This window comes from Zootoca vivipara, chromosome 12, assembly GCF_965207765.1.
Source record: "Zootoca vivipara chromosome 12, rZooViv2.hap1.1, whole genome shotgun sequence".
NCBI lineage: Eukaryota > Metazoa > Chordata > Lepidosauria > Squamata > Lacertidae > Zootoca > Zootoca vivipara.
Window position 1 is genome coordinate 24,484,273 of NC_142595.1, and position 27,762 is coordinate 24,512,034.

The following is a 27,762-nucleotide window of genomic DNA, read 5'->3' on the forward strand; positions in this document are numbered from 1 at the left end:
CTTCTGTGCCATGTCTTTTTAACTGTCAGCATCCAATTACGTGTGGACACTTATAGCGCACAATAAACAAAGTTGATAAGCATAACACAACCATAAAACAACATAAAAATACTGTTCAATGGAGTCTCACAGGGGAGTCTCTCCTGGGGATTTGTGGTAGCCCAGAGCTTATTGAGGGGTGTGCATACCTCCAGTTTCTTATTCTTTTAGAAGAATATTGGCATGAAGGAGCCATGCTTGACAGTGGGCTTGTCCACACTTGCCTTGGGAAAACCCACTCTTTACTGCTGAATCAGAACACACATCAATTGGGCTTTCCGTGCATTCAGTGATAAAGAGTGAGTTTTCCCAAGGGAAAGTGGTGGGGCAAACAGAAAACCACTTGGTCTTGGCTTTCTAGGCGTGAGACAAGCTAAGTGTGGACAAGTCCAGTGTCTTACACCAAAAGGAACGAAATATTGGGCAAGACACAAATCTCCTAGAGCAGTGGTCTTGAACTGGTGGGTCAGGAGGACCCACTATTAGGTTATGGGCTGATCTAAGGTGGGTCACAAAAGCAGTGCTACCGTCATGCAAATGTATGGCCAAAAAAAGCTGTAAGAAATGGGTCCCCAAATGCATGTTTGGCTTGAAGGGGGGTCCTGAATTCAAACAGGTTGAAGGCAACTTAGAGGACGCTTTCCTGGAGATATGCATGTGTGTATCATTTGTGAAGACCTAAAGCTTAGCATACCCAGAGTTACTCTTTTTGGTCACCACACATTAATGAGCGTTTCCAAAACAAAAACTACAGTGGTTTTGAATGGAGAGGATTCCTTTGTTGAAGTCAACAGGGCAGCTTCCCAGTCACCAAGACAAATCATACAAAGCAAATTTTGGGGTGCACCTTTAGTTTCCTACCAAGTTTAACAATGAGGCTGCTTCAAACTTTACTGGTGAATAAGGAGTTAGGGAAAACAGTAACTGGCTTCAGAATGGCATGAAAACGTCCATCATGACATAAGTCACGATGATGGTGGGGATGAATTACCTTAAGATTATATGTATGGTGTTCAGCAAGTTAGGCCAAAAGGCAATAACAGAGGCCAGGGCCGACCCACCCATGAGGCAAAGTGAGGCGACGGCCTCAGGCAGCAGGATCCACAGGGGCACCAGATCCAGCCTCCAAGAAATGAATCACCCACTGCTGCTGTGGTGCACTCATTGGAGGCCAATTTGCTCCCCCTCCATGCCGCCTCTACAGTTCCCTTTTGGACAATAGGAGGCACAGCTCGTCTCCTCCCTCCGTTTTCCGCCTTCCCCCCCTTCTTCCCCTGAGGTGGGGGGGGCACCATTTTGTGGCTCGCCTCAGGTAACTGTGGCCCAAGCATAGCTGTCAAGTTTTCCCTTTTCTCGGGAGGAAGCCTATTCAGCATAAAGGAATTTCCCTTAAAAAAGAGAGAAGTTGACAGCTATGGGCCCAAGTCAGATAAGGTTCCATGTCCACTACGCCACACTGACTTTAAATGCATGAGGGAGAAAGGGGGGGAATCATTGCACTGTTACATGCTGAGTGCCAGCAAACATCTAACAAACCATTAACGAAGAAGAACGATAACTTTTAACAAGAGCCTACAAAACATAACGTGCAATTCAATCCATCGCGCTGGCGTCGGGCACGTTGGCCCAGCACCACGCCCGTCAACGCCATTCCTCACGTCTATTGGTGGAACTGAGCGGTGCGCCCGCCCTCGCTTTTAAATCTGGGAGATAACAGTTTATGCTTTTGATGAGCGGTGTGGTGTTTTTCGGGTTGTTTTTTTTCTTCTTTTGTTTGAACGCTCAGACTTTCGTTCGGATTGGCTGCGCGAACTTTCCTTCCCCGCCTCCGTAATACGTATTTCCCTGTGTCGAATGGCGATTGGCCCGGCAGGTAGAGCAGGCTGGCGGGGATTGGTCGCGGCCGTTTGAGCGGGCTGAGGCAAAGCTTTTCGAAAGCGCTCTCTCTCTCTATGTGAAGCGTTTCCTGCCGCCTTTGTCGGGCCTCATTCGCAGCCGCTTGGCTCACAGCGCTCGGTGTTGAGGTACTCGGCCGCTGCTCCCCTCTCAACGGCGGCTTCCCACCCCCACAATCCCCGCTAGCTCTGTTGTTTCCTTGACACGCCTCGCTCCGACCGGGTCCACCATGGACTTGGAAGACTCCTTTTCCCCGCTCAAGGTGAGTCCCCCCCCAAAAAAAGCTTTATTTCACACACCCGCCATCTTACCGTCTTCCCAGCCCCACTTAACTCTATCGACTGAGGGGGTTTTCATTCAGGACAGCCCCATTGAAATTAAACAGGCCTTAATTAGTGGCGGCCTTTAACCTCTGCCCTCGAGCGCTGGACCCTTCTAATTCATTCTTAATCCCAACCATTTTACTACTTCTCTATCTTAAAAAAAACCCCACCGTCCGCATAGATGCCTCCAATTATCGTTTCCTATTTTTTAATTTGAGCTTAATATGTGTTACAACAATCCCAGCATGATCTGCAGTTCCTTCTTATATCTCCAAACCCCCCCCCCCTCAAAAAAATACTGGTTGAGGTCTATCCTACAGAGGCATTACGGTGGGGACAGGCTTCTCATGGGAGGGGGTACAGAACCTCACTTCATGGAGTTTTTTCAATGCTTTTCAATAATTTTTGTGCATGGGAGGGCAAATTCCTACCCAAATTCGCTACAACTTTTGATTCTGGGTGTTTCTGTGGCTTCAGTATATTGCTGATGCTGGACATAATAGGTCTTCTTTCTAGGCAGAGCAAATATTATAAACTCGTTTGAATGTAGAGATTAGCATCCCAATATGTAAGACTATGTTAATGGCTCTGTTGGATTACATCAGAGATCCATCTATTCTAGCTTCCTCTTTTTAAGAGTGGCCAGCCAAATATCACAGGCGTGACATGGAGAAATTTCTTTGTCTGAACAGTCTGATGTTCAGAGATAGATGACTTGAATCTCAGGCTGTTGTCTGTAAAAGGCGAGCACAACCTTTTATCCCATTTAGAGATGTAAAATTTTCGGAAAAATTGAAAAAAATGCTACATTAGCACTTCTTTTTTCCTTTCCAGATTGAAAGTCATTCTGTTGCATTAGAAACATAAAATATAACTATGGACTGTTAGTAAGACCTGACAGTAAGAGCTGTTCGACAGTGGAATTTGCTGCCAATGAGTGTGGTAGAGTCTCCTTCTTTGGAGGTCTTTAAGTGGAGGCTTGACAGCCATCTGTCAGGAATGCTTTGATGGTGTTTCCTGCTTGGCAGGGGGTTGGACTGGATGGCCCTTGTGGTCTCTTCAAACTCTATGATTCTATGACAATTTTAATGGGCATAAAATTATCACAACTAGCATAGTAAAAATTTAGTGTATCCAAACAATTACTGTATTACAAACAGAATTTACTTTTAAAATAATATTTATTTGTAACAAATGGAGCAACAGTCACCTGAACTGTTTACTAGTTTATATGGAACAAAAAAACTCCACAAAACAATTTTTAAAAATCCAGAAATAACAATTATTCATATTTCCTGTCCACAGTATTTAAAAAAAACATTCTAATAAAAAGAACTGAAGAAGGAAGTGGGACTAAGTTTCAGTGAATGGGCATGAAATTTAATCAGAATCATTTTCTGAGCTGTAATGATCAGTTTCAGTCTCTGGTTCTGCATATACTCTGTTGTGTCTGTCATTATCAAAGTTTTTATGGACTTCTAAAAACAAAGTTTGCTCGTATTGAAACAAGCTTCTTTACCCTTTCACAGAAGCAATGCATACCACACGCATGCAAAAACAAAACTGAAACCTTGTTCTTTTCTGGTGACAACAGTACCTCCTAAAGGAAGAAATGTATCTTGTTCTTGCATTGGAGAGTTCAGTTTGTAACCTAGGACTTGCTTGTCCTCACAGAAATTAGAATAATCTGATACCATACATGTTTTTTTTAAAATGATTTATAAAATATTTGAACCCCTTATCTTAAAATATTTTATTCATCATGTTAAAATAAAACATTCCATAATCTATTCCCCCCCCCTGAATTTTTTTCGGAAAACACATCTCTAATCCCATTTCTCAGCTCAGTTTCAGGTGTATGGGATGTTAGGGGAGGGTTTGTACCTTTGGTGGACCTGCTAAATAGGTGAGGGGGTCTTCCCCTGCCTGCAGACAGGCTCAGGAGGAAGATGGTTTCTGCATGTGCTGTAGAAGGAAGTGAGGGGCAGTTGGGGCTTCTCAACCTGGGAATGAAGCCCATCTAGGAGAAGGAAAACTCTGGTCTTAAACCTCTGCTGCCTTGCGGGATATTTTTGGGAGAAGAAAAGGCTAGCCGAAACCCTGCACTGCACAAGTCCCTAATGAAGCTGGATGGTGCCTTGTCTGCCTCCTTCCAACAAGATGAAGAGAGGGTCTAGTCATATTTTTATGTGGGAATTGTTCAGTTTGGTTATGTAGTTTTTAATGTGTTTTATTTATTTTTATGACTACTTTGCTATATTTGAAATTATGTACATCTTTTCATATTGTAAGCCTCCTTGAGCATTGTTTTAACTGGAAAGGTAGCATGCAAATAAAATGGTGATCTGGTCAGCCCAGGACCTCCATAAACACTGACCAGATTTGCTCCCTGCAGAGGTCACTTTAGTGCTTCTAACTCAGCAGCTTGACTTCACCCCCAAATGTGCAGTCCGTTGTCTCTTGAGACAGATGCCTACAATATCTGTTTGTATTCCTTCTTTCAAAACTAGCTTGGTGGTAAATTCATGTCTTGTGTGTTTTTATTTCCATCCTAGTGTTGTTGTTGTTACATAAACGCACCAAGTTAGCTCATTTATGCAGTGACTTATGATGTTTTCATTTTGCTTCCATTCAGCCAGTAGATGCAAACCCTAAAGTGGGTAAGATCACGGATGGAGATTCAAAAAAGAGGTTATCTGTTGAAAGAATATACCAGAAGAAAAGCCAGCTGGAGCATATATTGCTTCGGCCTGATACCTACATTGGCTCTGTGGAAGAAGTGACTCAGGTAAAAAGCTCTTTGTTTGGGGAGTTAAGGTAGGGATTGATTGAGAGGGAGCTTTTCTGATTGCTTTGTTTTGCTAATTGCAGATAAAATTCTAGTATCACAAAGCAGAGCTTAGACTGTTCTAATTTGGGGAGTTGAGAAGGTGATTTTTCCACAATTTTATTCAAAGGTCATGGCATTTCAGGACACTTCCAATCAGGTCACATGGCTGATGGGAATCACTGGGCAATTCTGACTTCTTGTGCTCACTGAATGAGCAGAGTAAAAGTATCTGCTTTTTACTGAGTATCTTATTTTTAATTATCTTTTCAGCAAATGTGGGTGTTTGATGAAGATGCTGGACTGAACTGCAGGGATGTTACCTTCGTACCTGGCCTTTATAAAATATTTGACGAAATCTTAGGTATGGTGAGAGCAACATCTTTTAGTCTCAGTAGATTGTCAGTGGATTGAATTACAGAGGAATTGCAATTGATGTTAAGTTGGCTTGGTGAATTTTCTGGCTTATCAATAAGCTCTGTGCTTTAGCAAGTTGTTACCATAGCCATAAAATGGGAATTGCAGTACTGTAGTGAATGACACAATTACAAACTTGTGATTGCTGGGACTGGTTCTTAATACCAAGCTAAGAAATATCATTAAGTGCTTCATTTTTTACTAACAAGCTTTGTTCGTGTTTTCTTTTTCTCCCAGTCAATGCTGCTGATAACAAGCAGAGAGATAAGAACATGTCATGTATCAAAGTTATGATTGACCCGTAAGTCCTATTCAAATCCTTTCTAGTAAACTATTTTAAGAATTGCAGACTTAGATTGCCCCCTGTTGTCTGCTCATTTTTGCAGAATTTGTATATGACTTTCATGTCAGTTATTTATGATGGGCTTAGTTTTGAATTCTGTACAGTATTTGTAAACGAACCGAAAAGTGGGTTTGCAGCTGAAAATCATAAGGTGAATAAGAATCTTGTTTGGGGTCTTTAAAGATGAGAAATTTCTGGAGTAGTGGACAGACAGTCATTGCTTACTAATGCTTGTGTAGAATAGGGAGCTAATTCCATTAACAGGGTGGTTTTTTGTGTTCCTGATTCATAAAGCGTTTGGTTTCTTTTTCTAGAGAGAATAACACAATCTCTGTGTGGAACAACGGAAAAGGGATTCCTGTTGTAGAGCACAAAGTAGAGAAAGTGTATGTGCCGGCTCTTATTTTTGGACAGCTTTTAACCTCCAGCAATTATGATGATGATGAGAAGAAAGTCACAGGTAGAGGAAAACCTTAATAGAAAATATTAACCAGCTGGGAAATTATGTCTTAAGGGACTAGCCCTTTTGAAAAACCTTAACTCTTGTCTCCATTGGAAATAAGGCAGGCATTTAAGGAGTGGAAAAACCTGTCTATTTACTACAGCTTTGTCTCTTTCATTATGTGCCGAAGAGTGGTTGAAGGGAAGAGTTGAATTAATATGCATTATTTAAAAATATGTAACCCATGTTTTGCAGTTCCCCTGTTTCCTGAAATCAGTATACTGGAAAAGTTATGCTAACTTACTACTGTTGAGCTAAAGGCAAGAGTTGAGGTATAGATGAGGGAACTGAAGTTTCAAAGTGCCTGATGGTACCAACCATGGCCAGATGGTACCTGATGGCATAGAACAATACTGTACTGATATTACAGGGAAGGATATAGAAATGGGCCACATGTGTGGGCTTTCTTGTTGGAAGATGGGAACACTCCATTTAAGGTTTGAATGCTGAGTTTTAATCCCACTTGGAAAAAAAGTAAATCTTTAGGATTGTGGCCTTGTGTACCTGCTTGGAGTAAGCTTCTAGTGCCCTCAGTGGGACTTATTTCTGAGTAAACATGCCTAGCATCGGACTGTATACCTCCTAAAGTCTGCAAAGCTTCATGGTGTGTAAGTAACGTGATTTGTTTTATACATTGTTTTAGGTGGCCGAAATGGTTATGGAGCAAAACTGTGCAACATCTTCAGTACCAAATTTACTGTGGAAACTGCATGTGGGGAATATAAGAAGCACTTTAAGCAGGTACATGGAACCTTGTAAGGATATGTATTGTGCAGTTTTAAGATGCTGGGCTCAAATGTGCTTTGGGTACATACATGGACACGTGCATGTGCACATTAAAACAACTTCTAAATTTACTCCACATATTGTGGAGGTTTGGGCATCAGCTGGTCTGTATTTTTAACTGTTGTGCTTGTACATCTTCAGTACTTAACTGAAAATTGCAAAAGTGACTAAGCTAAAAGTTGATCCCACCAAAAAAAAAATATGCTTGATTAGGAACTATCAGCTGTAGCTAAAGAAATTCATCTAGTTGTTTCGGTACATAAAATTGTAAACTGTTTTCTTCCTCAGACTTGGACTAATAATATGTCTAAGGCTGGAGAGATGAAATTGAAGTACTTTGATGGTGAGGACTTCACATGTATCACCTTCCAACCCGATCTGTCAAAATTTAAAATGACCACACTGGACAAAGATATTGTGGCTCTAATGTCTCGGAGAGCTTATGATATTGCAGGATCAAGTAAAGGTGTCAAAGTTTTCTTGAATGGAAAGAAGCTACTCGTGAGTGAATGACTTTCACTGTTTTTCTTCTGCTTTTTGGCAATGAGGTGTTGGGTTGGGATTTGGGGAAACCAGTCTTAAAATGTTTTAGAGTTAATTGGATGTCTATAGCCAGCTTCACCTAACATGTTAACAAATGAGGCAAAAGCTTTCTGCAAACATTGCAACATACCTATCTCATTTACAGGTCAACGGATTCCGCAGTTATGTAGATATGTATATAAAGGACAAGGTGGATGAAACTGGCAATTTACTGAAAGTAGTCCATGAAGAAGTGAATAATCGGTGGGAAGTCTGTGTAACAATGAGTGAAAAGGGCTTCCAGCAAGTCAGCTTTGTCAACAGCATTGCTACAACAAAGGTAACCAGCTACAGTGCTGTAGTCTGGGTATATCGAATCTGTCTTGTTTATGGCTAAACAGTTATTGCTAAATTATAGGTAAACAAATCATCCGTTGAAGGGGGGGAATCTAATATGGTAGCTATTGGATTTGGAAATGAGACCTTAAACCTAACAAGTCTCCTTGATTTATTAGAGAAGCATTGTAAATGTTTTACTGTATTACATAATATTATTGGGGCCATTAGCTTATAGGCCAGATCCATTCTTGCAGCTGGTTTGGAGCTTTTATTCCTCAGCCAATATACCTCTCTATCTAATTAATTACTATATATAGCAGGGGTGGAGAACCTGTGGACCAGATCCTGAGCTCCCCCATAGGCCATTTTGACAAGTTAATGAGGCTGTCTGTTTGTCAGTCACGTGACATAGCCATGAAGTCAGATGAGTGGCCTTCAAAGGAAAGGATTGGGAGTATGTTCCAATCATTCTTTTGCAGTCCAGATTGAACTCAAGTCAGGCTGATCAGCAGGAATTGACTCCATCCAGGAGCTCTAATTTAAAAGGTTCTGAATACAAATCCTGCTTGCCAAGGTACACACTTTAAGACTCCCCAAACTCCTTGCATATTCATGATAAGTTGTGGTAGGCTCTCCGTAAAACTTTTATCAATTCTTTGATTTCCTTTTCATTATAGGGTGGTAGACATGTAGACTATGTTGCTGACCAGCTTATCACCAAACTCATTGACACGGTAAAGAAAAAGAACAAAGTTGGAGTTACAGTGAAGCCTTTCCAGGTACAAATCTCAGATTTCCCTGTTTAAGTGTAGGCTTCTTAGACCTCATTTCGAAAGTTTGTGTCTTTGCTCTCTTACAGCACCCTACAATTCTAGTTGCAAATTAGGCAATAGTTTTAACAGGAAAAAAATCCTTAAATAAAAGCATGACTAGATGCTAAGGTAGATGGGCCTCTTGTACCTTTAATTATTATATAGAAAATGGAACATTATTGTATAAAACTTACCTGATACAGCTTTTGTACCTGTGCCTGAGAAGCTCAACTTGGTAAAAATGCTGCTTCCTACGCAGTAGTTATTTCTGTCATGATGATCTATCTTGTTTGAAGGCATCTTGCTTTAGACACCCCTCCCTGCCATCACTTTTTAAATAAACTTGATTATCCTTCTTTTGGAAGACAATTTCATAACCTGGGAATAGATTCTACTGAATGCCAAGTTAGCCAACATAACAACATGGGTACATATCACATTTGCAGCTGGGGAAGTTTAGAGAGATGAGGTTGTCCAATAAACTAAACATTTGTGGTTTATAACACCTCCATCTAATTCTAGGTGAAGAATCACATGTGGGTCTTTGTAAACTGCTTGATTGAAAATCCAACTTTTGACTCCCAAACAAAGGAGAACATGACCCTTCAAGCAAAGAGCTTTGGCTCAACATGCAAGTTGAGTGAAAAGTTTGTCAAGGGGGTAAGTGCTTTGAGGTGCATTGTGCTGTCATTTGTTTGTTTTGGAGAGGTCTTGAGCTGGAATTGGGTGCAAAACAAACTGAGAAGCAAAAAAGAATTCAGCCTTATGTTCTGTATCAGATTTGCTTCTACAGACAGCTTTTTCTTTCTTTCTAGGTAAGCAGTTGTGGCATAGTGGATAACATTTTGAACTGGGTCAGATTTAAAGCCCAGGCTCAGCTGAACAAGAAATGTTCTTCTGTAAAACACACTAAAATTAAAGGGATACCTAAACTAGATGATGCCAATGATGCTGGTATGTATCTCAGTATGGTTACAAGCATAAAAGCCTTTTGATACTTTAAAGAAGTTAAATCCAGTGGTACCTCGGTTTATGAACACAATTGGTTCCGGAAGTCTGTTCATAAACTGAAGCGAACTTTCCCATTGAAAGTAATGGAAAGTGGATTAATCTGTTCCAAACGGTCCGCACAGTACTTAAAACTGAAGTGTTCATAAACTGAAGCGAACTTTCCCATTGAAAGTGGATTAATCCGTTCCAGACAGGTCCACGGAGTACTCAACCTGAAGCGTACTTAACCCGAAGCATGGGTGTAATTGGTTCCAGAAGTCTGTTCATAAATTGAACGTTCATAAAGTGAAGCGAACTTTCCCATTGAAAGTAATGGAAAGTGAATTAATCCGTTCCAGATGGGTCCGCAGCATTCGTAAACTGAAAATTCGTAAACTGAGGTGTTCATAAACCGAGGTTCCACTGTACCCTTCTGTACAGGAACCCAGATTCCTGACCAGTAGGTGGCAACTGGCCTGATTTATGATTAAGGACATGAAGAGAGAAAAGGACTGACAGCTTTGCGTCCACATAAGGTGCTGTTTGTGGAAGAAGAGCCAAATCCTTCCTTCTGTGCATATAGAGCTCTCTTTCATCATGGGTAAAGCTGCTGTCTGCTATCTTGCCCAATACTGTATGCTTTTGCTAATTGTGCCTGACTGAAACATGAGACAGATCTACTCTTGCAATCAGAAACTTGACAGCTAGTTCTGATTAAACAGGATGAGCATATAGGTAAATGGAGTTGTCTGGATTAAGGTGCTCAATTCTCATTCCAGGGAGCAAGAATTCTACCAGCTGTACCCTTATTCTGACGGAAGGCGATTCAGCTAAAACTCTAGCTGTTTCTGGTCTTGGAGTTGTGGGCAGGGACAAATTTGGAGTGTTTCCTCTGCGTGGAAAGCTGCTTAATGTTCGGGAAGCCTCCCACAAACAGGTGAGTTGGCAGTATTTTGCAAACTCCATGGATCTTATTTGGCCTTGATTTGCTTTAGGTATTGTATATAAAAGCTGTCAACTATTTTCTAAATTGTATCAGGAAAGAGATTGCATTTCCAAACCTTGTCACAATGAAAGCTTTTGACAAGGACAACTTGTGCTCTGCTCAGTGGATGCTCACTGGATTGTGAGGTGCAAAACCTGCTTGGTTAAAGTGCTTTTAAGATGTGTTAAGCACTTTGAGCCTAGTAACCTATGGCAGTCTAGACCAGGCATCTCCAACCATATATTTGCCTGGTGGTGGTGCTCTTATTGCAACTCGCCCATTGTAGGTCAGACTTTTAGACAAAAAGGGGTTGAGCCAAGTTTAAAAGCAAGATATCAATATCTGTCTATATGGGCAGCAGCATCCATAAGTTGATAGTTCGTTCACTGAATCAGAAAAACTTATCCTTTTCAGATAATGGAGAATGCTGAAATCAACAACATTATCAAGATAGTTGGCCTGCAATATAAGAAGAGCTATGATGATGAAGAATCATTAAAGAGTCTGCGTTATGGGAAAATAATGATAATGACAGATCAGGTCAGTCTTTTTCTCATAGGCAAACATCTTCTACCAACAGTAACAGTACTGTGAAACATTTTGTTTGCATGTGTGGCTGATAATAACTAAGGGTTGGGGGTGTATGAGGTGTTAGGAGAGGGGTAGAACCTCTGGTGGGGGACATGTCGTGCTCCTTCTGGGGTAATTTTGTCCACCTTTGGTCCCTACCCTGCACTCACCTTCTAGGAACAACAGGTAAGAGCTATCAGCATGCAACAGTACTTATCTTTAGTTACCACACTTCTGTATTGCTTTATAACTCAAAATTTCTTAATAAAACAAATTTAAATTGTTGATTTTATTATGAAAATTCAAAAGATGAAGCAACAATAAATGCACACTTCTAGTTACATCCCCAAATGTCTGATGGAGCACCTTTAAAAGAAACATAAAGGAAGACTGGAGATGGGCCCTTTCGGGGAGTGTTTTAAACACCTGTCAACAGAGTTGTTCCATCATGTAACCCACCTTTTGCTACATTGGACCTGCTATCCTTTATTTAATCATTTCAATGTACAGATCCAGCTGAATATGTAAGAAGGTCCCTTGACTAAACCATAGTGAGTTAGAACTAGTCCAAGGCCAAGTGTTTGATCATGCTGGTAATCGTGATCAGTTGTTGGCTAGCATTGGTCACTGAAAAGATGGGTGCTGCATGCTCTTGAGTTCTACTTTCACATTGCCAGTGGCTAAAATTTGTCTTCTGAAACACTTTAGGATCAAGATGGTTCTCACATCAAAGGCTTGCTGATTAACTTCATACACCATAACTGGCCATCTCTTCTGAGACACCGTTTCCTGGAAGAGTTCATTACTCCCATTGTAAAGGTAAGCTTGCTCTCTCTCCCCCCCCCCTTTCTGAGTGACCTCTTGAGCCAATTGAGAACATTTCCCCTAAATTCCACTGGTTAGAATCTTAGGTCTTAAAATGCCTTCCCATTGTTTCTTTTTACTTCAAACTAGGTTTCCAAAAACAAAGAGGAGTTTTCTTTCTATAGCATTCCTGAATATGAAGAATGGAAAGCCAGCAATCCTAACTACAAAAACTGGAAGATCAAGTACTACAAAGGTTTGATTTAATACTTTTTTAACACAGCTAACTTGAAGGACCCAGGTGGTGCTGTGGGTTAAACCACAGAGTCTAGGGCTTGCTGATCAGAAGGTCGGCGGTTCGAATCCCTGCAACGGGGTGAGCTCCTGTTGCTAGGTCCCAGCTCCTGCCCACCTAGCAGTTCGAAAGCACATCAAAGTGCAGGTAGATAAATAGGGACCGCTCCAGCGGGAAGGTAAACGGCGTTTTCCGTGTGCTGCTCTGGTTCGCCAGAAGCAGCTTTGTCATGCTGGCCACATGACCCGGAAGCTGTCTGCGGACAAACGCCGGCTCCCTCGGCCTATAGAGCGAGATGAGCGCCGCAACCCCAGAGTCGGACACGACTGGACCTGATGGTCAGGGGCCCCTTTACCTTTACCTAACTTGAATCATATGGGAAGTGTTGTGTGTCTGCTAGATCAGTGTTTCCCAACCAGTGTGCCTCCAGATGTTTTGGGACTACAACTCCCATCATCCCTAGCTAGCAAGACCAGTGGTCAGGAATGATGGGAGTTGTAGTCCCAAAACATCTGGAGACACACTGGTTGGGAAACACTGTGCTACCGTAGATAGTTAAGATTAGTAAACAGTCTCCGAGGAAACATGAAATATTCCATGTAAACTTTGGAAGAAAAAGCAATTGAAGGGCTTTATCTATAACCACATTTCCAGTTTCTATGTAGAAAAGACAGAATGTGAAAGGGATATCTTGGAGCACTTAATTTACCCTAAGCAACCCCAAGGTCAGCTGAAAGCAGTGACCATTTTGCGAGGGGGTTCCCCCACATGTCAGCCAAGCACATATAAGCCTGCCCCATTTCGCCCTCCATTTCGTCCAAAAGGACCCTCACATTGCTGGTCATGCAACAATTGGATTCACCCAAAATAGTCTCCGCCTGTAGTAACATTGGTGTTCTGTTTGGAACTCCCTTATCCTGGGGGTTGGGGTCTACTAGAAACCTAATATATTTTTATATCTTGTATGGACTGGCATTTTGATTGCCAAAGTTTCAACAAATAAGGTACTTACCTAACATTTTTGTGTCTGCTAGAGAGAGTTATGATAAGCTTACACTAGACATACATGAAAAAGGAATCCTGCTGTTGTACTTAAACCACTTTCCCTGCTGCAATTCTTTCAAAACAGCTTTCTCCTTCCTCTTTGTAGTGCTCTATATTGGGTTGATGCACTGTTTTAATATTGGACCTGAACTGCAGTTGTAGATTATACAAAGAAAATAAACTGCATAGCATGGCACCTAATAGCTATGGGATACTAACTGCAGCCTTTGGTTTGGTTTTTTATCTCAGAGGTGGCTAACCTGTCATCCTCCAAATGCTGTTGGTTTCCTATCAACCCAAACCAGCATTGCAATGATCAGGATGATGTGAGTTTGGAATCCAACAATATGTGAGAAAAGTTAGCCACCCCAGATTTATGTAACTGTGCTTTGCTTCAAGATATATATATATATAGAGAGAGAGACTTGTACACATAGTGGAGAATGTTGTTAAATTGCCTAGGTTTTATTTGAGGATCTTAGTGGTGTTATCTGTCATTAATCTCTCTAGGTCTGGGTACCAGCACAGCAAAAGAAGCGAAAGAGTACTTTGCAGAGATGACAAGGCACCGAATACCTTTCAAGTATTCTGGCCCTGAAGATGATGCTGCGATTACTCTGGTAACAAAATTGCTCCTGTCCTCTATTGCTTGGGGATTACACCTGCACAATAGTTCGGCAATAATCATTATCTGCTTTTAAAATGTTGAGTGATCCTACCAGAAATAACCCTTTCTCTTTTTAAAAGTTGGAACTATCTGATATGTCCTTATATGTCCCTGGACAAATGTGTCAAGAATTCTGCTCAATATTGATCCAGAGCAGATTCTAATGTATAGTTAGAGTAAAAAAAGACTTAGACATGTTGCAGGATTTTAAAAAAAGACCAGAGGCAATAAATATTTCATCCAGCAGAGCTTTCCTGCTACTGAAGGCAAATGTGCATAATTGTCACAAATCAGATACATCTGGATTAGCACTATCATTAAGAAGTCCAGTTGCAGCAGATTTAACTTAAACTTACAATAACTTATAATAAGTCTAAAACCTTAACACTAAGCATACTAGTTACAGGTAGGTAGCCGTGTTGGTCTGAGTCGAAGCAAAATAAAAAATTCCTTCAGTAGCACCTTAAAGACCAACTAAGTTTATATTTTGGTATGAGCTTTCGTGTGCATGCACACTTCTTCAGATGGTATCTGAAGAAGTGTGCATGCACACGAAAGCTCATACCAAAATATAAACTTAGTTGGTCTTTAAGGTGCTACTGAAGGAATTTTTTATCATACTATGTAAAGAACACCACATCAGAAGGAAAGAGAAATGGTGAAAACCAGGCTCCTTCTGGCCTATTACTATAGTCAGCATGACATGTGAATAACAGAACCAGTTTAAACAAGCTGTTCAGCTTCTCTGAAGGAATATCCAAACATCAGGAGCCTTCTGCTTGTTTCTAGGCAGAATAGAATCTTGTGTGTCAGCTAGAAGCTTCCAGCTTGCATCACACAGAGAAGCTTCCGGAGTCAAATAGAATAGACAAAATCACTACACTTTAGATAACCTGGAAACAAATGTTCAGAAACTTCTGGTAGCTGAATCTGGCCATTTCCCACCATTCAACACCAGCAAAGTTTGGTGGCGTTTGACTTATCAAAGTTTGGAAAATGTCTTTCTGGCATGTGATAGCCCAGCATTGGGCGGGCAGGGAGTGACTTCAAGATTTTATGGCAGTTTAATTGACAGTGAAGTGAGTTAGCCACCCCTTCAATTACCATAGCTGCACATATTTGCATTATGGTTGGCTGCAATGTAGATAAGCCCTCTAACTCAAGGGCCTTCCATGGTGTCTGACTGTATGTGTCCATATTCCTGTATTCCGGATCTTGAATGCCTCTTGATTTAAGTCAATAATTTGACTTTACTAACTCCTCTTAGTGGACTTAGGTACTGTCCAGCTCTGAGAAAGAGTTCTAGACTAGCAACCTAAGCCTGTGGGTAATTTAGTGGAAACTGATAAGTGTCAATATTTTTCTCACTCTTCATCCCAGACTAGTCTCTGAGTTAATTATTTTGTTAATGTTCTAGGCCTTTAGCAAAAAAAAGGTTGATGACCGAAAGGAGTGGCTGACAAACTTCATGCAAGATCGAAGGCAGAGGAAGCTTCATGGCCTTCCAGATGTGAGTTGCCGTTAGAGCAGTATGGGATTCTCACAACGTGGTTTGGGGAAGGACTAGTTCAATGGCAAAACACATGCTTCATAAGCAGAAGGTCCAGGATGAATCCCTAGCATTGGCAGGTTGCAGGAAACTTGAGAGAGATTTCTGCCTGGACCCCTGGAGAGCTGTTACCAGTCAGAGGGAACAGACCAGATATAAGGCACCTTCTTAAAAGGCTAGGGTTTTTTGACAGTCAAGCATTATTTCAGTAGTTAGCCAGGAGGTTAATGCACTGTGGGTAAAATGCAGGACAATAGAGCCGTCACTTTTCTTTTCACTGCTTTGGAGCTAATGAAAGTTTGCTTCCAAACGCAAATAACAGTTGGGGGGGGGGATTGATGGTTTTTCTTAAGATTGCAGCTGGTTAATAGGAGGGAGGGTTAAACTATGTAACCATAGCCCTGATCAGATCCATCTGTGTTTTTGCTTTAAAAACTGTCACATTTAACACCGTGTGTTGCTTTGTCCCTCAGTGAAAGGGTAAGGAGAAAGAAGCTTGTTTTATGGTGTGGTAATGGATTAGGATGGAAGTAAAGGAGGAAGGGCTAAAGTGCTGCTAGCATACAACAATTTAAGTTTCTTGCAATTTCTCCCTGTGCCCTCTTGTTGCATGCATGTTCATCACTGTACAACAACAAATACCCAGTTGCAGGCCTAAACTGATAACACAGACCAAGCTTTTCACAGCAGTTGTCATATTAAACATAAGACCTCAATGCAGGCAGTTAACATTTTCACTTGGGAGTCAGCAGTGATGAGCTAAAATGATGACTGCATTTCTGAATCTGCCCTTTTCCAGCAGTTCTCAGTACCTATATATGTTTGCATCAGAGTATATTGTTTCATTTATGCTATGATGGGGATGACACTTGAAGGCTACTATAGTAGAGGCAGCAGTTTTGAAGGTTTGATAACTTAATCTTGCTTTGTCACTCGTAGGTTTACTTATATGGCAAAAATACAAATTACCTGACCTACAATGATTTTATCAACAAAGAACTTGTCCTCTTCTCAAATTCTGACAATGAGCGATCCATCCCATCACTGGTTGATGGTAAGTTGTAAACATAGTTCCCCTTATAAACATAGCTGTCATTATTTTATTAGCAGACCCAGGCAACAAGGGCAGGTTGAGCAGGGGGGACATTATAATAACAGCAGGTGTAAAAGTACAATTTTATTTTGAACACTTCTGCCTGAAGCAGAATTCAGAGTATTTGAAAATGTAAACTACTTTAATTATTTGCTGTGATATAAGGGGTGTGTGGGTGTATAGAAAGCCAGTGGTAAAAGAACAAAAATAACTTACTGCACTTCCGTTTGCACCTAAGTATTCAAAGTGATGCAGCATTGGAGGGAGTTCAGTTTATTTTATCCTACTTTTCTACAAATTTATCCAAAGCAGCCTGTACAGTAAAAAAACAAAATACATCACAAGAATAAAAACAAAATTAAAAAATATAGCAATAACCACTAAAATGTGGGAGCAGCATTTGTCTATAGGCACTAAACTAGCAAGAAAGTTTCCAGGGGAATCTGTTGAGTGGTGAACTGGCATCCTTTGCCTTAACTGAGAGGTGGTGGTTATCAAAGGAAAGAATATTGCTTGACTTGAAGCAAGCTGCTTGTCATTCTTTTCAGGGCTGAAACCAGGTCAGAGGAAAGTTCTGTTCACATGCTTCAAACGAAATGACAAGCGGGAGGTGAAGGTTGCCCAGTTGGCTGGATCAATAGCTGAGATGTCCTCTTACCACCATGGAGAGGTAGGAAAAAAGGGTGGTGATTGGGCAAGTAATGGCCATCAGCTGGCAAGGAAGCAGTAGTCCTACTGCTCAAACAGTATGTCCTACTGCTCAGTGTTGACATAATCAGACTTGTATTTGCTGTTGCTTTATAGTTATAATGATATTGATGTTATTAAATGTTAACCCTGCTCTGTCCCAAACGGTCTGAGCAGCATGCACAAATGCTGAAAGCTTCTGTCAGTTTCTGTTCTTCTGGTTGATGGTTGTGGCCAGTGTAATCTTGCCTTTGCAGCACTATTTCTTCAGTCCCAGGATAGTGGCCTTGTCCCCATTTTAAAAGGAGATGCTTTCAGCTTTGGCTTGTTATGTTTTGGTTCCAGAACTCACTGATGATGACCATTATCAATTTGGCTCAAAATTTTGTGGGCAGCAACAACCTCAACCTGCTTCAGCCCATTGGCCAGTTTGGCACCAGGCTGCATGGTGGGAAAGACTCTGCCAGCCCTCGATACATCTTCACAATGCTCAGGTTAGAAACTCGCTGTCCAACTTGTGCTTTCTTGGCTTTGCCTGGGTTGTTTTGAAAGTTAAAATGGTGGTTTTAACATGTTCCTAAGTCTAATTTCTATAATAATCTTGATATAGCATGCCCTACAGCAGGAGGTTTAGCAAGATGGTCCTCTATCCTTCCCAACCTGGCACTTTCCCTGTTTCCAGGATTCCTATCTCAGAACTGCTTAAGCACAAGCCACTTTCTTTTCTAGCCCATTGGCACGTTTGGCTTTCCCAGCAGCGGATGACAGTGTGCTGAAATTTCTGTATGACGACAACCAACGGGTTGAACCTGAGTGGTACATTCCAATCATTCCTATGGTGCTAATCAATGGTGCTGAGGGCATTGGAACTGGCTGGTCATGCAAGATTCCCAACTATGATGTCCGAGAAGTGGTGAATAACATTCGGCGCATGCTAGATGGAGATGAACCGCTTCCAATGGTAATGCAAATGTATTGATGGCTGAGTGAAATAGGGCTGATCATAAGAGAAATGCTAATTGGCATGTGCAGGGCAAGGACAGATTGTTGCTTTCTAGCATGATACTTAAGCACCTCAATTTGTGGGCCATTAGATTTCAGCCCTTGCAAATTGATAGTGAATGTTTACTCCTCAAGTTTACTCCTCAAGTTTTAGTGACACAGTCTTGAACATTATAAAATGATGAGTAACCTTTGCATTCTGAAGAAGTCCCTCTTGTTCTTCATTAAAATCCAGTGCCTGCTCCTTTCTCCCCTATACAGTGGTACCTCAGGTTGTGAATGGGATCTGTTCCAGAGGTCTGGCCGCATCCCGAGGAATTCGCAACTGTGCATGCACGAGCAGCAAAACCCAGGGAAATACTTCTGGGTTTGCTGCTTTCACAACCCGAAGTTTACGTTACCCCGAGGGTAACATAAAGCGAGGGTCCACTGTACAAGTACAACCCTCCAGCAGCAATTCTGCTCTTGTCTGCTTTTCCTACAACACTGCTCTTGTCTGGCCAAATTTGCAAAGGGGTTGAGCTGGTTTTGCTGAATTGGAGTTAGGTCACACTGTAACAAACTGCAAAATTGAGTGCAGTTTGGCTTACTCTGTTACTATTTCCTCTCTTTTTTTTTAAAGCTTCCGAGTTACAAAAATTTCAAGGGGACAATAGATGCGCTGGGACAAAACCAGTACCTTATCAACGGGGAGGTGTCTATTCTTGATTCGACCACCATTGAAATTTCTGAACTTCCTGTTCGAACATGGACCCAGGTGATATGTTTAATTTTCTATTATGCTCCTAGAACAACAGTCATAGGTTCCTGAGCCTTCCTGATTTTTTTGGGGGGGGGGTTTACAAAGTACTGACCTCTTGCTTTCCCCACCCTTAGGTATATAAAGAACAGGTTCTGGAGCCTATGCTGAATGGCACTGAGAAGACTCCCCCCCTAATAACAGACTACAAAGAGTATCACACTGATACCACAGTCAAATTCATCGTAAAAATGAGTGAGAAGAATCTGGTGGAGGCAGAGGCTGCTGGTCTACACAAGGTCTTCAAACTTCAGACACCTCTTTCCTGCAACAACATGGTATGTGATAAGTGGGTAGGGAAGTGCAAGTATCAAAGGAGCTCCATGCAGCCTTCTAAGCCTTGATCCATATAGGTTTGCAGGTTACAGACTTCTGGGTTCTTGCTATTTGCTCCAGGTACTCTTTGACCACGTTGGGTGCCTGAAGAAATATGAGGCTGCAGAGGATATTCTGCGGGAATTCTATGAGCTCAGGCTGCGCTATTATGGCTTAAGGAAAGACTGGCTTGTTGGGATGTTGAGTGCGGAATCTGCAAAACTGAACAACCAGGCTCGCTTTATCCTTGAAAAAATAGAAGGCAAAATAGTGATTGGTAAGTAGGTATTGCCAGAGCTTACCATGAGTGGTTTCTTTTCTTGAAGATGGTAGGGCAGCTGGTTCCTCTTCTGAGGCTAGGGCAGGCAAACTCAAACTCATTTTCTAAAGCTGCAGCTTGAAATAAACCATATGCTAGTGTTTATTTGTGGAACCCCCCCCCCCAAATGAACTAAAACCAAATTCATCCTGAAGTGATAAAACATGAACTATGCCTTGAGAATAAGGCAACTGAAAATGGGACGGGAGAATGAAGTTAAGTCAATTTGATTTTGATTTTCTGTATGTGGTATGCAAATTGACCTTGCTCTTTCCTAATAGAGTGCCCAGATTGCTAAACTGATACATGTATACCCATTGATTTTTGGTTGTTTGTTCAACTGGTTTCATTCATTCCATGTGGTGACCTGAAAATGCGTGTGTGGTTTTTTTCCCTAGAGAATAAACCCAAGAAAGAATTGATACAGGTCCTTATCCAGAGGGGTTATGATTCTGATCCAGTAAAGAAATGGAAGGAGAGTCAGCAGAAGGTAGTGTATCTTCAATCTCTTCCTTTTAATTTAGCTGTTTGTGACTCCAGATTCTATGTCCTTTAAAGGGGATTCCACCAACCCTACTGCCATGGCAGGTGCTGCAGCACGAAAATAATGGGAGCATTACTTATTAAATTTCTCTGCCGCCCTTTAGCCAAAGATCACAGGGCAGATTACAGTAAAAAAATCCCAATTTTACAATATTGAATAATAAAAGGCAATATTTTAATCAGAATTTTGATACTTATTAATGTTTTTAGTTTTTATTTATGTGTGATGCTTTCCCCCCTGTTGTATATTGCCCTGTGTGCTTTATAAATATCCCAAATAAATCTTCATCCTGAATTTCACACTGTCTTAAGAATGACTGGCCTTTTTAAGGCGGAAAGGCAGCCCTAGTACAGTAGACATGGCTGATGCAGTGGCGGTAATTCTATCTTTGCCCGGGTGTGTGTGTGTGCTAGTGAGTTCAGTATCCCCTTTAGAGAGCAGGCAATTACTACTGCTTTCCTCAGTCCAAAATAAAGTGTTGGGCAAGAGGTACATTGCCATGGATAGCGAGCAGCCTCAGCAAACAGATCAACTTTCTCCATTCTAGGGCAATGAAGAGATTGATGAAGAGGGAGACAGTGATAAGGAAACTGCATCTGCTGCAGCCTCTGGCCCAGATTTCAACTACCTTCTGAACATGCCACTCTGGTACCTGACAAAGGAAAAGAAGGATGAGCTCTGCAAGCAAAGGGGTGACAAAGTAGGTGGAAGAGCTGTTATGGAGAAACTTGAGAGATGACATTGTTGAAGACTCAAACACGCATTCAGCTATTTCTCCTAAATATTTCTTCCTCCTCACTTGTTCTTATTAGGAAATAGAACTGGAAAACCTGAAACGAAAAGCTCCTAATGACTTATGGAGAGAAGATCTTGCTGCCTTTGTTGAAGCTCTTGAAGTAAGTAACTCTGGGAAGAGTAGCTGGCCAATTATTCAGTTTGCAGCCTATTTGGATTCATCACAGCAGTAATCTCTATGAAGGATGGGAAGAATGTGAGCCTTCAGCAGAGTTCTGCCATCTCAAAGAATCTGAAACTCCACAAGTAAGAATGCTGCTGAGGCTGACAGTGGCCAAGGGTTGCCCCAGTGCCAATTGCCCTCTGGCCTATGCTGATATGAGCAGCTTGCTTGCTTGCTTCCTTTGGAAGTGGGCTGGGCTTTGGTTACACTGAGATTTAAAATCCCCATGCTGCCCATTCTTCCTTCTGGTTCTTTAGCTCACGTTTTACCTACCCCCTCTAGGAGCAGGAAAACAAGGAAAAACAGGATGAGATGGCTGGGACTGCAGGCAAGACCATCAAAGGGAAAGGAGGAAAGTTGAAAGTAAAGAAGCTGCAGGAGATTATGCCCTCTCCACATGGCCGGAGGGTCACCCCCCGTGTGACTGAAGAGATGAAAGCAGGTGCAGAGAAGAAATTAAAAAGGAAAATCAAGGTAACAGAATATTGGCCTCTGTTAAGGGGTATGTGTGCATGAGCACGCTATTAAAGTGTATTATGCATATGTATATATTCCCGCTTTCTTTGATACCTTTGTCCTGTCATCCGTTGTACGTATAGTGACCAATTATCCCCTTTGCTTACCTGTAGAGTGAAACAACTGAGCCTAATAAGAGTCAAGAAGAAGATGCACCAGCATGTGATAAGGAACCAATGTCTCTTAAACAAAGATTGGCAAAGAAATTTAAAACAGAACCAGGTAGCACCTGCTCACAAGTGTCATTCATTTTCTTTGGGAGCTTTTCTTTAGTAGATTAAGCTTCATTTAGGTTTTAAAGATTGTTTGGGTATTTGTATTAAGCAAATAATAATAATGTGTAGATACATTGTCTGAGTGCTCAATACTTTTTTCTCTTGGACACAGCATACATTGTTTTAAAATTTAGCCAATCTGTTTAACTTAAGGTACCAAGAAACAATCCACACTGCCATTCAAGCCAGTAAAAGAAACAAAGAAAAACTCTTGGTCTGACTCTGAATCAGAGGGCAGTGATGGTGGTGGTGATATGGAGGTTGTGCTGTCTCCTGAAAACATGTCAAGCCGCTCAGCGAAAGGTAGGTTTGTGGTTAAAAATGATGTGGGAACTTTTACTTGATGCTGTACTCTTGCTATAATTAAATTGCCTTTGTTAAATATCCTTGGTTTAATTTTTTTTATTTAAAAAGGAAAGTTTGGAGCTTTGGAAAGCGATTAAGAAAGTTTATTCTACTTGACAGCATTTTCTAAGGCTACAGTCCTACATACTGGTACATTTATCTAGTAGTAAGTCCCACCAAACTCAGCAGCATGTACTGAGCTGGCATGTGTAAGGTTGCAGCCTAATTTTCTTCCGTTTCTTTCAGCAGATTCAAACCCCAGTGACACTGGTGGTGACATCCAAGAATTGGATGAGAATACTGCATCTGATGAAAATTCAGAGGTTCCAGCCGCAAAACAGAATACTATTTCTATGTGAGTGAAGTACAAACACAAAAAATTGTAACTCTTGTTAAAGGTAAAGGACCCCTGACAGTTCAGTCGAGTCGCGAACAACTCTGGGGTTGCGGCGCTCATCTCGCTTTGCTGGCAGGCAATTTTGGGACCAAGCAACGGGAGCTCACACCATCACGGGGATTTGAACCCCCGACCTTCCGATCGGCAAGCCCTAGGCTCTGTGGTTTAGACCACAGCTCCACCCGTGTCCCATCTCATTAGGTTATAATAAAAAATATACAAAAAAGGTGGCAAGCTATTTGCACTGACCACATTACCACAAAGCTCTTCATAGTGGGGTAAAGCAAACAAAGAAATGAAAAAGTGAGAGGTGTCTGGTGTGTAGGGTGTGCTGTCAGTTCAATACAAAGAACACAGTCCATGCTATTTGTCCTTCCAGTCCTATATAGTCTATTTCTATACCGTAGGGAGCAAACACATGGAAATGGGGAGAATTTGTACCATAGTATGTATTATGTGTTCTAGGAAAGCCAAGGGACGTAAAGGCAAAGAAGCCATCAAACCACAAGGGGTACAGAGCACCATCTCCAGTAAGTACCACTGAAGTTTAACATCTATTGTTAACACAGCCAGGCATCGCTCTTTATTAAAAAATTAATGTTCGAGTGCGTAAAAGTAACAAGATCATACCATAGCTGCATGTGATTAAATTGGTGTTACCATGACTACCGGCAATATGAGACTGCCGTTAAGTGACTTTCTCATTTTTGTATCTCCACCCCCAGCTGAAAGTAGATAGTTTACTGCAGGGGTCAGCGAACTTTCTCAGCAAGGGGCCAGTCCACTGTCCCTCAGACCTTTTTCGGGGGGCGGAATATATTGGGGGGGGTGGACGAATTCTTATGCCCTACAAATAACCCAGACATGCATTTTAAATATAAGGACACATTCTACTCATGTAAAAACACTGATTCCCAGACTGTCCGCGGACTGGATTTAGAAGGCAATTGGGCTGGATCTGGGCCCTGGGCCTTAATTTTGCCTACCCATGGTTTACTGTTTCTCACTTCATGCAAGAAGCATTTGCTGGGCAATTCCTGCAAGATTTTTATCACTAGAATTTGAAAAAAGCATACTGTGGCGGTTGTCTCCACTTGTACAGGACCCCCAGATGTTTCACGGTCCGTTGATTCCTGCACAAACCACTTTATTATACCGCTGCCACCAACCAGTAATAGGTCTAACCTTTAATAACTAAACTGTCAAACACTCTATCCTTTCTGTTTAGCTACCACCTAATGCCTCACCCTCAGTCTCTAAGCCACACCTCCTCCACCTCCCACACAACTCCAACTCCACTCAACCTCCCAGGGGTGGGTTTATATAGTCCTCCTAACCCCGCCCCTAGGGTTCTAACTGTCATTACCTGTTAACCCCTTCTATACCGGGCCTGACTTTAGGGTGATCGTCACACATACTTTTTTATTTTTAGATTTAATGGGATTTTGATAGTGCATGAAGCTGCCAAAATCACTGCAGTCCTAGGTTAAGAGCAGTGGTCATTATTGTAATATGATAGATTGCAAGGACTTAAAAAATGAGAAGGAAATTCCATCTGCATACAAAAGAACCGCCTAATTCTTTCATATTTATGTCTGTGCTGATATTTCCCTGGATGGTGTCTTGTCTTTGCAAGTTCTGTAAACAAAGGGATTTTGAAACCTTGAGGTATATCTTGTCACATTGTTTTGGAATATTTGGTAGTTTTGCTTACTCCAGAGCTTTCCAAACTGTTTATAACGACACGTTAGTATGTTGGCTGCAGTGTGTAGGTGTGTTGCACGCTTGTCCTGGGGCTGGAAAGGGGTTTAACCTCTAGTTTGCTAGTAAGACTGAATTACTGTGACATGAAATGAGGCGTGTCTAAAAAGTGTGTCACCAACATGAAAAGTTTGGAAAGCTCTGGCTTACTGCCTTGTAAAGAAGCAGTGAATATGTTCATCTACATGTTCATCTTAAATCACTCTGAGGGCTACTTTTACATTTTTATTAACTCAGGAGGACCACATTTCTGCAGTATCACAGAGGGGCCATTTTTGTTACCATTTTAACTGCCATTTTCTATAGTGTACCTGCTATACTTCTAGCTGGCAGATACTTTTTTCTCTGTTTCCATCATTATATTTGCATGAGATTTTTATATTGGTGCGTTGCAGTGGGCTGTAATATTTGTATCCAATAGTGTGGCTGTAATTGGAATTCCCTTAGGGAGGTGCAGAGAGATAGCAAGAGGACTGCAGTCAGTCCATGGGTCTCGGATTGGGAGCATTTTACAACATTTGCATAGTCTTTCCCCTTCCCTGTTTCAGAGCTAAAGAGACTCTCTTATCCTTGCCCGTGGATGTTTACAGTCTTTTAAAAGTGGCTTGGTTTGTTCTCTGTGCAAACTTAAAAATTCAGTATAGAATTCATGATGTTTAGGACATGTTAGCTTAGTGGGGACTTTTCTTTATTCAAGTTCACGTTGAGGACTATGATGCAGGCAAACCAGTTACAGCAGCCTCTTCTCTGCCTGCTACCCTTGATGTGCCAGCCAAGCCTGTTCCCAAAAAGAGAGCTCCAGCCAAGAAAACAGCAAAGGTAGCTGAAGGTAAGATTACTACTGATGTCTGTATGTTAAAAGGTGAGTATTCAGTGGCATTACTATAAGTGCCCCAAAAGGTGTTTGGTTCTGGCTAACACTGCATAGGTGGAAGCAGAGACTGCATGATGGAGGTTCACGGTTTCACTGATATGATTAGAAATTAAGGGTTTGGGAAAGAGAAAGTCAAATTAGTTACTCTAGTTCTATAGTTAGTTACTACTTCGTTTATTTCATGAGAATGGTTATCTTGGGAGTCGTCTTATATGCCCAGTCGTCTTATACGCCGGAATATACGGTATTCTGAAACCAATCAGGCCTCTATTGAACATTTCTTCTGCCCCTAGAAGTTAACACATCAATTTTTTTTCTTGGAGAGTTAGTAACCATTTTTGGCTGAACATGTCTTTATCTTAATAAGCCGAAATGTGAACAAGCCAAGATTCCATAGGTTACTTAGTAGAGCCTGTTCCATTGTGGAGTTGCTCACACAATTAAATAGCCATGTTTCTTTCCTGTCGTTGAAGCACATGGTTGTTTCCAGCCTCGGCTGACATTTGAAAATGGTGGCTATACTTCGGTTTTATCAACTATAGTTTAGCCCTTTGTTGGCAATTAACACTGCCTTAACAGTTACTGGAATGAGCTTCTGAAGCAATGGCTTGAAAACATTGTGGTAGATCCAGGTTTTTGTGGGAAAGAAACAGCAGAGATTTCACTGATTCTTTTGCTCTTAGGCAATCAGCCTTCTATTATGGATGCTTTCTCTAAGAAGAAGGCAACTGCAAAACCTAGGAAAGCAACAACAGCTAAGAGTTCGGAGTCCAGCACGGATGAAGCAGCCTCCCAAAAGTGTGCACCTGCCAAGATGAAGAAACCTGCTAAAAGGAAGGTTTCTAGCTCTGACGACTCTGATTCTGACTTTGGCCCAGCTCTTAAAAAAACTACAGCGACTAAGGTTTGTTTGCCCCCATTTTTGTTCTCTAAAATTACTCTCCATCTTTTTTGTTGCCATTTAAAGATCGCCATGAATCATAGAATTGGAAGGAACCCCAAGGGTCGTCTATTGCAAACCCTGCAATGCAGGAATCTCAACTGAAGCATCCATAACTTAAATCCATTGGTTCAGTTCCTACCCTCTGGTGCAGGAGAAAGCAAGCTTGCTCCATGTGACAGCTCTTTAGATATTTGAAGATGGACACTATACTTTGGTCGATGCAGCCTAGAATAGCATTAGCTTTTCTTTCCCTTTTTTTTTGCTGGTGCATCACACTGTTGCCTCATGTCAAGCTTGTGATCTACCAAGTTCCCTTGATCCTTTTTACATGTACTACTGACAAGGCAGGTGTCCCACATCTTATATTTGTGCGGTGGGCTGCTGCCTTTAGTATGGAAGGAGAATGTCTTTAAGGCATACCTAAATGCCAGAATTGAAAAGGGGGCAGAGTGCCATAGTTTTAGGGTGCCACTGAGGTGGATTTTGGCATATGGGCAGATACAGGTGTTCTCCATAACCTATAACAAATTCTAATCATTTTTATCAACCATAAATGGGCCTCATACTGTCTTGTTCACCTTGAAGTCTTAGCTAAAAGTGTGCATCTTTACGTGTTGGTGACTGCTTTATGAGTGCCCTAAACAAGTTAACATGGGGTGAGCCTGCAGTGCTCTGCAAGGAAACTACACCCTTAATATGTAGCATTTAATTTCTGGTGTGCTGTGGAATGAAGTGCCCTAGGGCCTGTGGCTGAAGTGGTTTCTCCTACATAAACCAGGAATATTAGTCTATCCGTCAGGGTGCTTGTAGAGCACTAAAAGTTTTTCTTCCCCACAACTGATGCATTAATGCATCCCATGTTCCATAAGGAGGGGCTAGTTGTGACCATTCCTGAGCCCACATAATACCTATGAGAGCTTACCAGGCCCACTTTTTTTCCCCCCTTTGCAGAAATCCAAGAAGATTGATGAGACATTTTCCCTTGAAATAAGCTCAGACGAAGACTCGCCTGTTCCAACTGTCGCACGTGAAAGATTGGGTCGGGCCAGGAAAGTTGTCCAGTACCTTGAGGAATCGGACGACGAGCTATTGTGAACTGAAAGCACCTTGTTCAAAAATGGGATGTCTGCCTTTTGATGTTTTAACATTGTGTCTGTCCCTGTAAATATTTGGCACTGTTCACTATCATTTTTATCCTAATAAATGTTTTTTTTTTCCTTGGAA

At 41.5% G+C, this 27,762-nt stretch overlaps 1 protein-coding gene across 2 annotated transcripts; it reads left to right on the forward strand.

Moving 5' to 3' along the window:
• Positions 1-1,910: 1,910 nt before the first annotated feature.
• On the forward strand, positions 1,911-27,762 carry TOP2A (DNA topoisomerase II alpha). 2 transcript variants are annotated; one of them, XM_035135557.3, is made up of 35 exons: positions 1,911-2,197; positions 4,894-5,046; positions 5,359-5,449; positions 5,740-5,803; positions 6,160-6,305; positions 6,991-7,088; positions 7,422-7,634; positions 7,822-7,995; positions 8,672-8,773; positions 9,329-9,466; positions 9,622-9,760; positions 10,576-10,733; positions 11,196-11,321; positions 12,060-12,170; positions 12,306-12,411; positions 14,005-14,114; positions 15,579-15,671; positions 16,650-16,764; positions 17,352-17,473; positions 17,836-17,984; positions 18,220-18,451; positions 19,115-19,249; positions 19,369-19,569; positions 19,688-19,883; positions 20,324-20,415; positions 21,017-21,169; positions 21,282-21,365; positions 21,710-21,901; positions 22,057-22,165; positions 22,372-22,521; positions 22,810-22,918; positions 23,426-23,490; positions 25,419-25,550; positions 26,279-26,499; positions 27,490-27,762. In XM_035135557.3, exons 1-35 carry the CDS (start codon positions 2,165-2,167, stop codon positions 27,631-27,633), a joined length of 4,656 nt encoding a protein of 1,551 aa, XP_034991448.2. In that variant the 5' UTR covers positions 1,911-2,164; the 3' UTR covers positions 27,634-27,762. The 2 variants fall into 2 exon arrangements, with proteins under 2 accessions (XP_034991448.2, XP_034991449.2); XM_035135558.3 differs by having other exon boundaries at positions 22,813-22,918.

What these genes read in the sequence shown, in the direction of transcription:
- TOP2A (XM_035135557.3), top strand. Translation starts at nt 2,165, where the DNA reads ATGGACTTGGAAGACTCCTTTTCCCCGCTCAAG. An exon ending in TCATTACTCCCATTGTAAAG is followed by an intron (nt 12,171 to 12,305) that starts GTAAGCTTGCTC and finishes ACTTCAAACTAG; the next exon opens with GTTTCCAAAAACAAAGAGGA. An exon ending in TACATCTTCACAATGCTCAG is followed by an intron (nt 17,985 to 18,219) that starts GTTAGAAACTCG and finishes TTTCTTTTCTAG; the next exon opens with CCCATTGGCACGTTTGGCTT.